At 54.0% G+C, this 16,975-nt stretch overlaps 1 protein-coding gene across 1 annotated transcript in view; it reads right to left on the bottom strand.

Moving 5' to 3' along the window:
• Dnah1 (dynein axonemal heavy chain 1) overlaps positions 1-16,975 on the bottom strand; it is a 63,245-nt gene that overhangs the window by 27,709 nt on the left and 18,561 nt on the right. The window contains exons 15-37 of the mRNA XM_059273912.1: positions 16,493-16,718; positions 15,823-15,942; positions 15,290-15,372; positions 13,804-13,945; positions 13,238-13,393; positions 12,646-12,844; positions 12,207-12,460; positions 11,361-11,573; positions 10,096-10,260; positions 9,488-9,609; positions 9,245-9,350; positions 8,617-8,796; positions 8,228-8,368; positions 7,554-7,717; positions 7,219-7,332; positions 6,712-6,900; positions 6,343-6,448; positions 5,670-5,783; positions 5,008-5,157; positions 4,587-4,673; positions 4,292-4,478; positions 2,448-2,539; positions 2,099-2,253 (exon numbers count right to left, since the gene is read on the bottom strand). Of these exons, the coding sequence (XP_059129895.1) occupies positions 2,099-2,253; positions 2,448-2,539; positions 4,292-4,478; positions 4,587-4,673; positions 5,008-5,157; positions 5,670-5,783; positions 6,343-6,448; positions 6,712-6,900; positions 7,219-7,332; positions 7,554-7,717; positions 8,228-8,368; positions 8,617-8,796; positions 9,245-9,350; positions 9,488-9,609; positions 10,096-10,260; positions 11,361-11,573; positions 12,207-12,460; positions 12,646-12,844; positions 13,238-13,393; positions 13,804-13,945; positions 15,290-15,372; positions 15,823-15,942; positions 16,493-16,718 (3,465 nt within the window). The remainder of the gene's footprint in view (positions 1-2,098; positions 2,254-2,447; positions 2,540-4,291; positions 4,479-4,586; positions 4,674-5,007; positions 5,158-5,669; positions 5,784-6,342; positions 6,449-6,711; positions 6,901-7,218; positions 7,333-7,553; positions 7,718-8,227; positions 8,369-8,616; positions 8,797-9,244; positions 9,351-9,487; positions 9,610-10,095; positions 10,261-11,360; positions 11,574-12,206; positions 12,461-12,645; positions 12,845-13,237; positions 13,394-13,803; positions 13,946-15,289; positions 15,373-15,822; positions 15,943-16,492; positions 16,719-16,975) is intronic.

The following is a 16,975-nucleotide window of genomic DNA, read 5'->3' as shown; positions in this document are numbered from 1 at the left end:
TCATACACTGATATAATGCAGTTTTTGATGTGTTTGCCAAGTGGTTACTGAAGTATTGGTCAATTTTGAAACATGAAACGAAACAAAACAGGTTTCTTACTTAAAAACATTGATTTATCTTCAAGAGATACATTCCAAGACCCTCCCACCCCCACTGTGGATATCTGAAACTGTGTACAGTACATAATACTATATACAAGCTGTTTTATCCTACATGTAAATCTATATGAGAAAGTTGATTTATAATTTAGGTACATTAACAAACAGAACAATTGTAACAGGGTCCTGTAATAAAAGTTTACACTATGGGGCCATAGTTAGTTAAAACAGGGTTTATTTAAATATAAGCAGTGAGACCATGAGTCAATGTGGTAGCTGACATGGCTAACAAGTGCTATTGGGGGGGTAGTGTATACAGCATGGACACACTGGACAAAGGACCAATTCATTTCTCATGGTGGGATGGAATGGCTCAGATCAAGATTTCTTCCCACTACTCAGAATGGTGTACAATTTAAAATGCATGAATTTTGCATTTAATAGTTACAGATTGGGCTTGACCCCAGGTAAATGAATCTACAGAAAATGAAATGTCTGATGCGGTGGGGTGGGGACTGCCAGGGTTCTACTATATTTTGAATAAAAGACTCTAAGGTCACATATAGATACAAATGTATTTACAAATTTATGACCTGTCTATTGATTTCTTTAAAGTGATCTTTAATTTTTTTTGTATATTACTTACATATAATGTATTGAGATCATTGGTTCTCATCTTTTTAACTCTATCATATCTTCACTCATTAAAAATCATAATAGGAGCCGGGCGGTGGTGGCGCACGCCTTTAATCCCAGCACTCGGGAGGCAGAGCCAGGCGGATCTCTGTGAGTTCGAGGCCAGCCTGGTCTCCAAAGCGAGTTCCAGGAAAGGCGCAAAACTACACAGAGAAACCCTGTCTCGAAAAACCAAAAAAAAAAAAAAAAAAAAACAAAAAAAAAACCAAAAAAAAATCATAATAGGAAAAATGGAGGTTTTTTAGTGTAACATGGTATAATGAAAACATGTTTATATCCCTCCCTGCTGAGTTCCCATGGAAGTCACATTAAATGAAAGTAAATGGTGGTGTCCCAATGGGAGAGGCACCAGCAGAGGCAGAGGCACATTTCGTTCTGAAAGGTGGGAATAGCTGGAGAAGGGCCAAGTTTTGTTTCAGAATCTAAGAAAGGCTCAGCTTCCAGAAGTTCCATATGCCAGGGGAAGGCTCTGACTGGTTCCCGATAGTCTCCTAGGCTCCACATGCACACTTCTCCATAAAATCAGCATTAGCAACCAGCCTGCTAAGTCAGTTTAGACAAGCCCTCCCCCCACACACTTACCCACCTCAACACCTGTTCGGGTTCCCCATTTCCCTCCAGGTGAGGTCTGACTACTTGGTCCTCTTAGAAACTTTCTACCCACCATTGTCCACCTGGCCCCACTGGCCTGTGCTGTGTTTGGAGTTGAGCACATTCTGCTCCTTACCCTGAGACCCTGCCCCAGCAGTCCCTATGCTTGTGGTCATGGTCACGAATAAAGTCTTCTTTAGCATGCTTGGAAAGATATAGTTAAATAACTTTTTTCTTCAATGGGACATTTTCCTGGGCTCACCCATGGACCCCACCACCGCCCACATGAGTCTGGAGTAGGCATGAGAAAGACCATTACACAGAAATGGGAAAAGCAGAGCAGGTCCACACTGGAAAAGGAAGGTGACTCTCTCATTAGCGCCCACCACTTACTGGGCTTATGGCGCACCACAACTAAGGTACTTCCAGCAGGAGAGGGGTGCCTTTGGAGAAATAGAATAGGGTTTTTCGTTTTGTTTTGTTTTTGTTGTTGTTGTTTGTGTTGTTGTTCATGTGTTAGGTTCCTTTCCTTGCCACGGTCACACTGCCATTATTGTCATCACTGTGCAAACAGTGATGTAACAGAGGAAAGTCACGGGGAAAAAGTGGAGTGTTGGATGTAACCCCAGGCTTTCTGCCAAGAGCTTCAATTCCCAACTGCCGCTGCAGGCGGCCTGAGAGTGCAGTCTGGAGCAACTTGGGGGCCACTCACCACTCGTGGGTGAGCAGGTCAAATTCCCCGTAGAGCTGGCCCATCGTGATGGACTTGGGGTTGAGCACGTAGTAGTTGACAGCTTCGTACACACCACCGCTGATGGATGGCTGCCCTTTCAGCGACGTCATGGCGGTGGCCAGGACTCTGTAACACTGTGGAGTCACCGCCAGAGAGTGAACCTCCTGGCTTCTCGGAGGGCAGGGATGGATGCAGCGGGCTGGGGACTACAGGAGGTGGGGAGGGCAATCCAAAGGCCAGTGGGGTGCAGGTGGAGGCTGATGCCCTTGTTGGAGATGCACGACCCCCACCACCACCACGCCCAGGCCCTGCGCTTGCTTCTGCTTACATTACTCTTGCCAGAGCCCGTGGGCCCAACAAGCATGAGGCCGTGCCGTACCACTGTGGTCTCGTATAGCTGGATGCACTTGATCAGGAAGCCTAGGGGACAGGGCGGGAGAACCTGGGTTAGAGGGTGGGATTGAGTCATGTCTCTGAGGCTAGCTTGTGTGGCCTCAGGTGTGTCACTTGACCCCCTGAGCCTCAATGTCTTCGTCTGCAATGTGGGGAAGGCAGTAATGCCTATGCCATAGGCAGGGGCAGGTGAAGCCCCATGCACAGGGCCTCCAGGGCACGGAGTAGAACCTATCTAGATGCCCGTCAGTAGTAGTGTCACTACCAACTGCCTACCATTGTCTGGTTGGGGCAGCCATTACGGGCCTCAGAATGAACTTCTTTCCTGAAGCAACTGCCCAGTCTCCAGAGAGCACCAGCCTGAGAAAGTGCTTTCCAGTGTGAGGTAAAATTCAAGGGTCAGAATCCCAGTCAGTCAGGAGCTTTAGGAATGAGCACATTGCTTTGGCCCAAGGGGTTGGGGGTGGTTGTGGCTCTGTCAGGCTCAGGGGTCCCTGCCAAAGGGACGGGGTACAAATAAAGGGTATAAATGGTGAGGGAGGAGGAAGCTGATGCAAGGCTGTGGGCGAAGAGAAGAGCCCAGGGCTTGATTTAACAGGCTTGCTGGAGGAGGTGGCCAGGGAAGGGAGTGTTATGCTACACACGGAACAGAAAGCCATGGGAAGCACCAGGGAAGGGGCCCCACAGGGCTGAGATGAGCAAATGAACTGATCAGGCCCTAGTGGAGGGGCTGTGTGGCCAGACATGCCTTCCTGAGAGAGTCCCCACCCCTAAGGACCTTCTGGGAGGGGCTGGGAGGAGAAGCGGAGCGGCTGTGCCTGTGGGAATCAAGAACGCCAGCTGCATGGACATGTGGTGACCAGGCTGTGGTGTTTCCCTACACCAGCAGCCAAGCTGGGGAGAGGACAGTCTCAACCAGTGGATGTCACTTGGCACAAGCTAGGGCCATTTGGCAAGAGGGAACCTCAGCTGAGAAAAGTTCCCATCATATTGGACTGTGCGCCAGCGTGTGGCATTTTCTTCACGACTGTGGATGGTGCCACCCCTGTGCTGGTGGTCCTGGGTGCTATAAGAAAGCAGGCCGAGGCCAGGTGGGCGGTGGTGGTGCACGCCTATGATCCCAGCACTGTGGAGGTAGAGGCAGGCGGATCTCTGAGTTCAAGACCAGCTCTAGTCTACAGAGCGAGTTAGTTCTAGGACAGTCAGGGTTACACAGAGAAACCCTGTCTCAAAAAACAAAACAAACGAAAAGCAGCAAAAACCAAAACGAACAAGAAGCAGGCGGAGCAAGCCATGGGAGCAAGCCAGTAAGCAGCACTCCTCCATGGCCTTCGCTTCTGTTTCTGCTTTCAGGTTCCTGCCTTAACTTCCTCCAGTGATGGATTGTGACCTGAGAGTTATAAGACAAAATAAACCCTTCTCTCCTCAAATTGTTTTGGTCAGGTTGTTTTGTCACAGCAACAGAAACCCTAACTAAGACACTTAACAAACACTCATTGCTGCATGAAGCAAGGCTAGAGAGGGGACCTTGGGTTGGGATGGCTTCTACCATGGGCAGAAGACCTTAATTGTAGGGTCTTGGTAAAGAAACAGGCTGCCCATCACCTGGAGAGCACTAGTAAGGACAAGTCCAGGGGCACCTTGGTCAGTGGCGAGGGACCCTTGAGACAGCATTGCCCGGTCCCTGTCTCCAGCCCTGGACTCCAAGGTGGCTGGAGCCAGCAACCTCTTCAGATTGGAACACCATAGGTCTGTAGAAATCCTGGGGCTGGAGCTCACCCTCCACATCCTTCAGGTTGCTCTTCTCACAGGCCTTGCGGATGGCGTGGTCCAGGATGCCATAGTCAGTCTCCTCTTCCTTGATGGTAGGAAACAGGTCGGACACAATCCCTGCAAAGAGCTTGAGGTCTTCCTGCAGGAACTTGGGCACATTCACATCCCGGATGGCCCGGAGGCAGATCAGCTCCTGTAGTAGGGGCCGGCAAGGGCTTCAGGGTGGTGGGCTGGGGCTGCCCCTCCAGGGCGGGGACCCTCCGGAAGCCCTCTCCGTGGGAGCTCTGTGGCTGGAGCTCACCTCATTCATGGTGGGGTTTTCTCTCTTGAGGTTCCCAGCGGCTGAGATGACAGTCTTCACAGCTCTCATCCCAAAGTCGTAGTGATCCTGTTGGCACCACGGGAAGAAGCTCGTGCGGGCGCTGTCGTTCTTAGTTCTGTCTTGTCAACACTGCCTCCTGCGTGGAACCTGGCCATGCCTCATCACCCACCTTGTAGCTGAGATGTCCTTTTCCCCACAGGCCTGCACACTGTAGCCCGGGCTAGGTGCCCCTTCTCTGGGACCTTCTACTTCATCCTCCCTACAAATCTCCGGCTTATAGGCATGCCTGTTCTGAATCTCCCCCTCACAGAAGGCGAATTTGGAATAGCTCTGGAGGTGGGAGTGAGTGGATGGCAACACTTCTTCAGTCCGAGGCTGTGGAACTAACCGGGGGCCTTACCTGGGAGCTGAGCTGCTCAGAAGACAGCTTGAAGGTGGTGGTGATCTTCTTCGCCAGCACGTTGGCCTCATTGAAGCCAAAGGAGTAGAGGGAGATCTCGGCGATCATGGCGTAATCGGGGACCATCATGGCCACGGGTCGGAAGAGGGCCTGGACACACAACATACACGTGAAAGGCAGAAAGATCACAGCCCCACCCCGGGACTTAGCCCATCCTCTGGACCGTCTGATCACAGCTGGGATTCTCTGTGCCACACCGGCACCCCGAGGCTTCCACCCTGCAGTGGCTGTGCCGCGCTTACCATTAGAAATAGCTGCTTGGTGTCGATGGACACCTTCTCCATGTGACTTCCAGGAGAGGGCCCCTCTCGCTGCCTGTCTTCCCATTTTTCTCACACATCCACCTTAGCAGCTTCTGTCAGACACCCTGCCCCCTGCCCCGTAGGAATCCCAGACTTCTCCCATGCCCTGAAGACAAGTCCAGGGCCTCCACTCTGTAGCTGGGTGTGGTCCAATGGGTCCCCTGGACAGGAGTGCCGCCACAGGGAGTCCCCGTTCTTCATGCCAGGCAGCTAGCTGTGCATTCTTGAATTAGAACTGGAGCATCCTAGAGTCCAGGCTAGAGCTCCCTCACCTTCTGACCACCCTGTGCCTCGACTTACCTTCAGGTTGTCAGGCAGCTCGGTGCGGCCGGCATAGCCTGGGTTCATGGTGATAAACACGGCACAGGATGGTACAAGGGGGATTTCAACGCCCTCAAACACGAAGCGCTCCACCTGTGTGTGAGGTACAGGGGTTGGCCCATATTGAAGAGATTAAAGATGCCAGACCTTCCTGTCCTCTGACTGGGCTCCCTCATGCCGTTGAGTCAGCCAGGCTGGATTTCTGGTGCTGGGTTAGATCTCCCGGGATCTATCCTAAGCACCTTAGGTCTCAATGATCTCTCATGGGCTACCAGGACCTGGCTCCAGTTCCTCAGAGGTTTCCACACAGTTGCTGCTTCCCTACATCCACTATTCACAGTTCTGACCGGCCCCTTACGATTTCCTCAAACTCAGCCCAGAACAGAACCTAGGGCTCTACTTCAAGTGGGGTGCGTCAGCTTTTCAGCTCTTGTCCCTTGGGTCGAGATCCTTGGCTACCCTGAACAAGGCGGGTGAGAGTCCGATGCCCTGGGCTTTCCGTAAGAGCCAGGGTGTAGGACAGGACTCCCTTTAACTGGGGTAAAGGTTGAGGGAAGGATGTGTGGTTTGGAATCAACTATAGAATCCTTTTAGACATGGCACTCAGGGTGACAGGGGGCAGTGCCATCCCTCTAGGGTGCCCCAGGCTCACCCGCTGCTGCTGTGCCTTCTGGATGGTGGTGATCTGCTGCGCCACCACAGACAGCACCTCGATGTCAATCCGATTAAACTCATCGAAGCAGGCCCAGGCCCCAGCACTAAGCAAAACAAGGCATTTGGGTGGGGCATGCACTCCGAGCATACTTAGTGCCTCCTCCCGACAACCCTCTGACCTCCCTGGGGAGGAAGTGCTCAGTGGTGACCGCCAGCTCGCCAGCTTCACTGCAGTCCTACCCCTGTCCCACCCCTAGCCCACTGAGCCGAGCCTCTGACTTCTGCCACTCCTCCCTGTCCCCTGGGAGACGCCTCTTAGCCAGTGCTCTCCCCTGCTTCTCCCTGTGCGGCTCACACCCACTCTCACCTGGCCAGACCCTTGAAGAACTTGCCCATGGCCATGAAGTCGAGCTGGTCAGAGCAGTTGAACACAACTGTCTGTATGGCCAAGGCCTTTCCCAGGTCTTTCGTGGTCTCCGTTTTCCCGGTGCCAGCTGGGCCCGCTGGTGCACCTCCAAACTTGAGGTGCAAGGCTCCAGTCAGGGTCAGATAGCACCTGTGGGACAGAAAGGAGGTGGGCATGGGCCACAGCCATCCTGGGTGCTCCTCTTCCTGGGGTGTTCCACAGACCTGAGGCACTTCCCCCCTCAGGACCCTTAGGATCAGCAACTCTTTCTCCTCTTCGCTCCTCTCAGGACCAGGTATGCCAGCCCCGACTGCCAGGGTCAGACGGGAGCCTGGGGCTGGGTACCAGGGTAGTTTCTCCTGCCCCATTTCTGCGCCTTGCTGAGCTTTGTTTAGAGACACCCCTGGGCTGGCTGACCTAAAGCTACCCATTTCCCTTACTCAAAAGCCAGCTGGGGAGGGCCTTCACCTGTCAGTGAGGGGAGTGATCACCAGCCTCCCACTGTTGCCTAGGTACTCGTAGCCATAGATGAACTCAGCGTTCACAGCACGGATGTACAGGTCATTATTTGTCCAGTAGTATCTAGCAATGCAGGGACACGGGTTTCTGGACATGGGGCCACAGGCCACGGAGTAGGTGTACAGTTAAGAAGAGGAGACCATTTTAGAGAATAAAGACACAAAAAATACCCTTATCCATCTTCTCTCTGTTTCGAGGCCAGGGACAAGCCTCGTGTGGATTGACAGTATCCCCAACCCCAGCCTCATCCATTCCGGCCCTGGGGTAGCTCTCCAGGACCTCACCTGAGCTGTGAGATCCACTCGAAGTCATGTACACTGACGACATTCTCGATGATCAGCTTGCTCACCACATCCTTGGCATGGACCTCAATCACAATGAGTGCCGAAAGTACCGCCCGCTGCATGCGGGACAGTTTCCCGCGAACCAGGGCCACCAGGTCACTGAGCTGAGGGGATGGGGAAATCACTGTAGAGCTCTGCGCTCTGGAGGGAGCCCCTCACCCCTCGCACAGAGGGTAGGCGTCGGCCACGGCCACGACAGCCTCTGTATCCTGGGGCTTCTGCCGGTCTGAGGTGGGAGGGAGAGCGAGGACTGGGCCAGGGAAGATGGAAGAGCACACAGAACACATGCACGGTACCCGCCTCGGTGGTGTGCGGTGCCATCGCTACGCTCAGGGCTGGGAGTGGAGTCTGGAGTATGGCAATAAGCACGGATCATGGATGGCCCAGGAGACAGTACAGGAAAAACCTAGGGACTGCCTCACTGGCCATTAGGATAGGGGCACCTGCCCAGTCCCAGAGCCCTCTTTAGGGCCCCTCTTCCGGTGCCACAGAGTCTGATCTGCTCCTTGGACCTCACCTTCGCCCTCTTCCAGGCTTGATGCAGGAAAATGTTCCTAGGAGAACTGGGTGTGGGGTGTTGGAGTGTGGGGAGCACCAGTCTTCCTGTACCCTACCTGTTTGGAGAGCTGGGGGAAAAGCTTGCTCTTGGTGTTGCCAGCCTCAAGAGACTGGCCTACTTCCATTGTCCAGTACGTCTGGCAGCCAGCAATGGTCACCTGGCCCGGCCAGTTCAGAACCCACCCAGTTCTGGGCATCTGGAAAGACAGTATGAGCAGACTGACTCAGGTGCTGCCAGCCCGGACCCTGTCCTCTTCCTCGCTCGAACGTTGTCTGTGCTTCAGCCTTTCGAGCTCTGGGTTCAAATGTTCCCTCAGAAAGACAGGCAGCTGTGACGCCCTGAGCCTCTTGAGGGCTGACAGGTGGCTGGAGGTGGAGGCGGGCTGGGGTAGAGGGGCACTGAGGAGGGGGCACACTGGAGGCCGAGCAGGAGGGCTGCACTCACTGTGGGGTAGGCCTTGATGGCCCGCTCGATGATGTCACGCACGCTGGCCTTCATGCTGCGCTCCACCTCCAGCAGCCAGTCCTCCACATTGTTGGAAGGGTAGATGGAGAAGGACAGTTCCACCTCTTCCCCCTCTGCTGAATACATGTGTGTGATCTCCAGGTCCTCCTGGAACAGCAGCTAAGGGCAACGTGGGCGGGTAGGAGCGGATGACTCTGGGGTGTCAGAGGGCTTGCCCTCAGCCCCAGGCTGACCTGGCCAGACCTCTTGCCCCTTGCTCTGTGCAGGGCCACCCCCCTAGGTGTTTGCCTTCCCTGGACCTTCCCCAACAGCAACTTGACAGAATGTATCTAAGCCCTTGGGGAATGAGGCTAAGCTTGCCCTCTGCGCTTCCACCCCTCACGGATCTCAGTATTCTGGAGGACGGGAGCTGCTGACTGAGTTAGGACCCCAGGGCTCCCAGACTCAAGGGGAGGGGTGGGTTCTTTAGCTAACACCTCCTTCCCGCCAGCCCCAGGTGTATCTCTGAGGACCAGGGTCTCTCTTGCCATCTCATCTTTAAGAGGAGAGGTGTCTCCTCCGGAGAGTACCCCACTACATTGGCCACGCCCCAGGCCTGGCTACACACCCGGGCGATGTTCTCGAAGCATTTGCGCAGGTGGGGCTGCACGGCGGTGGGGTCCTTGGTTTGTGACAAGATCTCCAGTAGTTCATCGTCTGACAGGAAGTAGAATCTTCCAAGGGGACATTGGGGATGAAGAAGGTCAGGTGGACTTGCCGGACCCCAGCAACCCCCAAACCACTGACATGGTGCTTCCTAGACTGGAAGAGCAGCTGAGAACCCGCCGTGTTCTTGGGCTGCCGTCCCTACCTGGGGAAGGCACTCCGCTTGGTCTCCAGGTACTCGCTGAGGCCCTTCTGTACCAGGTCCAGCAGCTTGTTGCAGTCCCTCAGGCTGTCCAGCAGCCTCTGGTCAGCACACACATTGATCACCTGCAGGAACCAGACCCAGCCAGGGAGAGAAAGCCCGAGTGAGTAGGATGGGTTCACCAGACAGTGCCCATGCCAGCCAGACACCGCCAGGGAGGGTGAGGGGCAGGAAATTGACCCCTGGTCTCAGGAGTGCCTCCATCAGCCCTGAGAAACCACTCTGTAGTCAAAAAAAGAAGGGTAATAACGCTAAGGAGTTGTCTTGCTGCAGGACTGGGCAGGATCTCTAAAATGCTAAAACCACTGTTTCCGAGGGGCATCTCCAGTACCAGGAGTCCGCTCCCAAGGACACACGCCACAACCAAAGCCTTCAGATTGGTCCTTCATCCTTGTTTAGGGAGGGAAAAGACCAAGAAATCCCCAGTAATGTAATTAGGGTCCCTTGGGGGCCCTAGCAGCCTTCCCAGGCCCCTGGGGCTCACTTCCTGTTTTCCTGCCCTTTACCTATCTCCCCCCCCCTCCCCGTGGCTCACCTCCTCCCCCCCTCACCTCCCGATTTTCATAGGCGTTCTTCATGATCTTCCTCCAGATGCGCTCCATGGTTTGATAGCGCTTGCTCTCCACGGGCAGCTGCCGGGTGATGTCCTCGGAGCTGAAGATGGGCTCCAGGTAGAGCCAGGACCGCTGGCAGTTCAGCCATTCCTCCAGCACTTCCTGGGGAGGCAGGGCAGGGTAGGGACTGTCGGAGCTGGGGGCTCAGACAGGGCTTCGTGTCCATGATGGAGACATCTCACCCCGTTAGAGTGCGGGGCAGAGCACCCATATCAGAGCCAGCGTCTACTGGGGTACCTTTCCTTTCTGTCTCCCAGTTCCCCACCTGGGATTTACCTCGTCTTTACCCATCAATGCAAACTGATTCCTTCATCTCTGCTCAGGAGAGATGGTTGATTATTAGCACCATAGTTAGCTCTGTATCAGGTTCATGCCAGGCTTAAACGGGTATCAAGAAGATGAGGGGAAGCGGGCATGGGCTCCTGTTCTTGAGGAATACACTAGTGGTCACTCTGTTCCTGGGTCACTAAAGACCCCGTATGTGCGAAGCCTCTTTAAGAGGTGCTGAGCGAGGGCCTCACTGGGAATATCCTGCAGGCAGGTGTGGGTGAGTCGTGAGTTGCTTGTGCTAAGCTTTGGGGGAGATGGGAGGTGGGGCTGGAATTACAGGTGTGAGCACAGCAGAGGGGCCTGTGATCGATGCTACGTGAATAATTCCCCTTCACCTGACTTCTGGCCTTCACTGGTATGTGTACAACATCCAAGAAGGACTGAAGGAGAAGGCCGTGGGACACACCTTCAGGCCTACCCTCTAGGGCTCTGCTGTGGGCAGCCCCTGCCTCTGGTCTTGAAAGCCGGAGACAGCTGTAGTCCTAAGCTCCCTGGCCTCTCTCCTCAAAGTATCACCAAACGGGATGGGAATGGGAGGCTCAGGACAGGGTGGAAAAGAATACTGAGGCGCCTGGGGGCCTCATAGTGTCCAACCCATAAAGTTCCAATGACTAGACTGTCCCAAGCTTAGGCAGCCACATTGTTTAAATTAAGGGCCACTCTTTCCACAGCCTTGACTGCCTCTTTCAGTAGCTGTGCCTCATACATGAATGGCACCATCCTGTCACCCTCCTCCAGACGGAGGCTTGTCAGAGATCCAGGAGCTGGGGCAACAGGGGCAAAGTGATATATATATATACCTAAATACAGTGAAGTGCCGCTTGGTGGACAGTGCTCCTTCGGAGGTGAGGGACAAAAGGAAGAAGGCCCACCTGGGTCAGCTTCAGTTTGGTCTCCCAGGAGTTGATGCGCTGCTCAAAGGGCTTCTTGTACGGGGAGAAGGACATGCTCTGAGTCATGACAATGTGGTCATCAAGCAGCTGTGAGGCTTCGTCGGGGCTCTTGAGGATGTAGGTGTCTGTCTCCTTGTAGGGCAACACGTTGAACAGGATGGATGACCATTCCTTCTCCATCTTGTCTAGTGCCTGGGGTAGGGAACAGTCAAGAGCTGTGTGCTTGGGAAGGACTGGCTGTCATGCTATCTGACCAGCACCGGGCAGGGACATCATGGACTCTGCCAGGCCACGGCCTTCGTGTGGGCCCCACTGGCAGATGCTCCCAGCTTGCCTAATCAGCAAGTTCCCAGTGGGCCTCTGTCAGAATCCAGGGTTGACTCAAGCTCATGTGCAACATGAGAGGCAGTTGGGTGCCAGTTAGGAGTGCTGTCACTCCTAAAGAATGTGTTATTTTGGCCACTGCTGAGCCTCCCTGAGCCTTAAAGTTCTCTAATTAGTTAATTTAATTAATTTTTAGCAGTGCAGAGGGTTAAATTCATGCATCAAGGCTGGCTACATCCTCAACTCCTGAACTCATCTGTTGAATGATGATAATGCTATCTATTAGCTCCTTGCTAGTCTTGAGAGGGAAACTGAGTATTATAGCAACAGTGGCTATTATGCCAAGCACTCCACCTACATTACTAACTTTTAATAACATGTACCCTCACCCTAGGGATGGAGTCTGTTATCCTTCCAAATGGCTGTCATTGCAAGAGCTAGAGACCAGCCTGTTCATCAGGGGCCAGGATGGATCAGGCCTGCCGGTGGTTGGGTACTCACCTGTTCAATAGCATACTCCTTGCCAGCCACCTCAGCCACCTTGCTGATGCTCTCAATATGGTCCTGAAGGTTCATTTCGAGGCAGCGGGCAAAGGTCAAGTTGGCCTTGGGCCTGACGTTGATGTTGATCTCATTGGACAGTATCTCCCAGTGCCGGTTCCGCATACCAGGGTTGCGCAGGCCTTGGATGAGCGGGATGTAAGGCTTAAACTCTTCTATACGTGCTCGAATGTCCAAAGCCACATCCTGGCAGGCTGTGGGGTAAGCAGGAGGGCATGAAGGTTAGCCAGCCCAGGGAAGGGAGATGACAGATAGGCGGGGTACCCAGGAAAGGGCTGGCTGGCTATCATGCTGTCTGACCACGTGTTGGGCAGGGAAGAACAAACCCTGCCAAGCCCTGACTTTTGCATGGGCCCCACTGGCAAATATTCTTAGCTACCTGGGATGTCCCTGAACTGCTTCACACACTTATGCATGGTCTTAAAGGACTCAATGACATTCTTCTCCAGCTGCTCAGCATCAATGGCTGATAGGGGGTCATTCATCCAGCTCTCAGACCAGCGCAGCCAGTCTGAGGCTGTGGTCCAGAGGTCCAGGTAGGGTTGGAATTCCTTCACCATTCTTGAGAGCTTGTCGTACTACAGGGGCAGAAGGTGGGGCTGTCAGGATGCTCACAGGGCGTTCTCCACACCATCTCTACACTGGCCAGGTCCTCTCTCCTCCTTTGTTCTTGGCTGCTCTCCCTGCTCTTGCCCCACGGACCCAGTCCAGACCTCCCTTCTCCTGCCAAGTCTGGGCTTTGGATACCGACCTTCCAAGGTCTAGGCCGACCCTCAAAGCCCCCCTGCTTGTTTCTCCTAGCTTCCTCATCCTGAGAGCCAAGGAAGGTTATCTTTACCCCGGAGCCAGCTCAGTTCTACCCTAGCATGCCCGAGCCCTGGCCCGTAGCAGCTGGGCTCTGCTATGGCTGCAGATCCAAGTTGCTTCCTGAAGCCCTAGGGGGTAGGGCAAGGTTCCCACAGTAGGCCTACATTGGTGATGGGCAAGCCAAAGATGCGCTCGCGGTTGTTGTAGAGCATCGCCAGCTGCTGGCAGTCCTTCAGCTGCTTCTTGACCCGCCGCACCTCGTTGGCGATCTCGTGGGCTCGTGCAATCTCCACATGGGTGGAGAAGCCGGCCACCACCAGCTGTGGGCCAAGGAGCAAGGCTTAAATGCACCTGAGTCCTACGATGGCGTGTATCCCACATACCCAAGGCATTGACTCCTGGCTGAAAGAATGTTGTTTCGTGGTGAGCCATTTGCCAGAAATCTCAGGCAGGCTGTTACAGGATTGGGGAGCAAATGTGGATCTTTGCACACTGTGCTCACTGCCCACTGGGATGCCAGAGGTTGGGTCCATTATTGCCTTTCAGTTCATTCTCTCAGCCCTTTTGTAAATCTGTCCATCCAGTCATCTATCATATACTGACTTGGTATCTCCTAAATGCAAGCTGTAGGACAACACTCGTGTGTGTGTGTGTGTGTGTGTGTGTGTGTGTGTGTGTGTGTGTGTGTGATGGAGAGCAGGTCCTAGCAGAGCCCTACGCCAAGCCCCACCTGCAGTCCTTCCAGCTTCTCCTGGAAATTGTTCTGGTCCATGATCTGGATTTTGCGGAACTTCTCCTCATCCTCCACGTGTTGCTGCCGCACCATCTCTATCTGCCCAAGGATCTTAGAGGGCCAGTTGTTGGCAGCCCATCTGGCAGGGAAGAGTATCAGGATTTGGGAAAATGCCACAGCTGAAATGATAGGATGGAAAGGACGGGCCACCCTTCCAGGTGCCCAGGCCCCAAACCTAAGCCGCTAGGGTGTGAGCAGGGCTGGGTTAGGGTGAGATGAAAGAAACAGGCTATCGGCTGGATCTAGCTGGGACTGGGGAACTGGGAAGTCCGAGTAAGCTGGGAGGCTGCCACTGCCACCTGTGGGGAGACACCCCTGCCCTGCCTTCTGGGGGCCATGGTCAGCATCCGGTGAGTTGCAGCTCCAGTGTGCCTGTGCAAAGGGGCAAAGGGGAAATAACAGGAGATCGCCGGCAAGTGTGCTGGCTAGTTTTATGTCAACTTGACACAAGCTAGAGGAATCGCAGAGGGGGGATCTCTGATTGAGAAACTGCCTCCATAAGATCAGGCTGTAGACAAGCCTATCGGGCATTTTCTTAATTAGTGTTTGAGGTCAGAGGGCTCAGCCCATTGTGGGCGGTGCTATCCCTCGGCTGGTGGTCTTGAGTGCTATAAAAAAGCAGGTTGGGTGAGCTGTGGGGAACAAGCCTGTAAGTAACACTCTTCTGTGGCCTCTGCATTAGCTCCTCCCTCCCGGTTCCTGCCCTAACTGCCTTCGCTGATGAAGTGTGATAGAGAACTGTAAGCAATATAAATCCTTTCCTCCCTAAGTTGCTTTTGGCCATGGTGTTTCATCACAGAAACAGAAACCTTAGCTAAGACAATATATTTCCTCTTAAATCCTAGGGTTCTCAGATGAGGCAAAATCAAGTCTCTAGCCTGCATGCATGCCTTTGTTGACCAACCAGGGCCATCAGGCCAGCTTCCTTCACATCAGCCGGCTCCCTCTGCCATCTGACGCAAGGCCTCAGTGGAACTTAAGGGTTCTAACTGCAACTGGCTTAGAGGTGTCCACCATTGGAGGGCTCCTTCTGAACATGTCAGGCTGATGTGTGGGACCTCCATCTGTAAGGCAGACCTGGGTGAGGTTTCTAGTGCACAGGAGCTGTCCAACAGACTGATTTTGCTTTCCTTTACTGTTCCCAACCACTCCACGTCCAGGGTAGATGTGTAGACAAGCTCGTGGACAGGACAGAGATGTGGTCCCTAGACCAAGGTAGTTTGCCCCCACAATTTCTTTCTGTCCACAGGCCTCTTGGTTTACCTGACCCTGGCTCCTGGGAGGAGCCATGGTTTAGAGCATCTTGGCATTTCTGGTGTGACATCATAGCTTGTGACAGCTGGTACATTTGCTCACCACTGCAGCTCAGCATCTCCCTGCTGCCCACCCATTGTCCGGTGTCGGGAACAACGCTCCCACTCACTTGTCATTGAAGTCGTCTGTGGTAAGGTTGTATAAGAACTCATCCATGACATCGTAGTCAGACATGACCTTTACAATCCGCTCCTGCATGAGCAGGGAATGATAAGCCATGCTGGAGAGGGGGTTACTTAGACGAGTCCTCCCAAGTGGCTGGGGGCCAGGGAGAAGGTGCTTTCTTCCAGAGAGGGGAAGCCTCAACAGGTTTTAAAGCCGGCCCAGGGCTCCAAGAGCCATGGCCACCACATCTCCGGTTCCTGTCCTCGGACTTATGCCTCCAGTCCTCCTGTCTGCCCAGGGAGCACAGCTCTGAATCTCCACAGCACCCCCAAGCTATAACCCTTGGCCCCTGCCAGTCCCTGGGTATCTGCTTTACCTCACCACCTGGCTCTGCTCTCTCAGCCTCTGCCTGTCCCAGCCCCCAGCTCTGACCAATAGTTTTAGGTATCCAGCCCCTGGGTCCCTAATGCACCACCCAACTCCAGCTTCCGGTCCCACCAGGCTCCTGGACACCCAGCACCAGTGTGCCTGCCTTACCTCCAGCACTACCAGCTTTTCAGGAATGCCCTTCATCCAGTCTCGGAGCTCAGCAAGCTCCTCAATGCTGTTGGGCTTCTCGTAGATCTTGCGGCTAATGCCGCGGAACTCCTCACAGATCTGGTGGGTAAGGGTTGGAGGGCTCTAGGGAGGGTTATGTGCCTCGCCTACCCTGGGGTCTGTTTCTCTTCAAGGTCCCCAGGGCCTGGAAGTCAGCCGTTCTACCATGGCCATACTCTGCCATGCTTTCCAAGGGAGAGGCTCCTGACAGGCTCACTAGGCTGCTGAGATCTCTTCTGAGGCAAAGGCATCGCCCAGTGTGCTCCACCCTCACAGTTTCCTCAGCACCCAGGAGCACACTTAGGGCTTCTGACATCTGTGCTTGCACACCCTCAGCGCTACGGAACAGTCCAGCTCAGGCTGTCCTTCACAAGAGCTTCCCGGGTTTCTACACGTCTAGGGATGGAGGTACCAGCCTAGTAACATACGGAGACAGATGAATGCAGGCAGGGGTCAAGCAAGGGTGACTTCCAGATCCCTTCTTTGACCCAGGCACCTGAAGACACCCCCAGACTTCACCTAGGGCATCTCACTAGTGGGAGTACACCATGTGTGCAAAGGCTGCTTGTGTGTTGCCATGGTCGCTGGGGCCAGGCCAGTCATTACTTACGTTGTCTACCTCCTTGTGTAAGTTCTTGGCTAGGATGTCCAGCATAGACGTGGCCAGGGCCTTGCGCTTTTTGGACAGGCTCTGCTTAACGTTGTCGACATTGATGTAGAATGGCCCAATGACAATGCTGCCCGGCAGCGAGTTGTCTAGGATCTCTTTCTCCTTCAGGTGGGTCAGTACCACTTCTCGAACCTCCTCTGCTGACGGGCACTGAATCTGATAGGTCCTAAAGGCAGTGTGCATGTGCAGAAAGCAGGGGGCGGTTATCAGGATGGGAGGGGATGCATACACAGACAGACAGACAGATACACACACACACACACACACTGACACATGCACACACACACACACACACACACACTGACAGACACAGACAGACAGACAGACACACACACACATACACACACACTGACACACGCACACACACACTGACAGACACAGACAGACAGACAGACAGACACATACACACACGCACACACACTG

This window comes from Peromyscus eremicus, chromosome 9 (genome assembly GCF_949786415.1).
Source record: "Peromyscus eremicus chromosome 9, PerEre_H2_v1, whole genome shotgun sequence".
Lineage (NCBI taxonomy): Eukaryota > Metazoa > Chordata > Mammalia > Rodentia > Cricetidae > Peromyscus > Peromyscus eremicus.
This window is presented reverse-complemented; position numbering and strand designations above follow the sequence as displayed.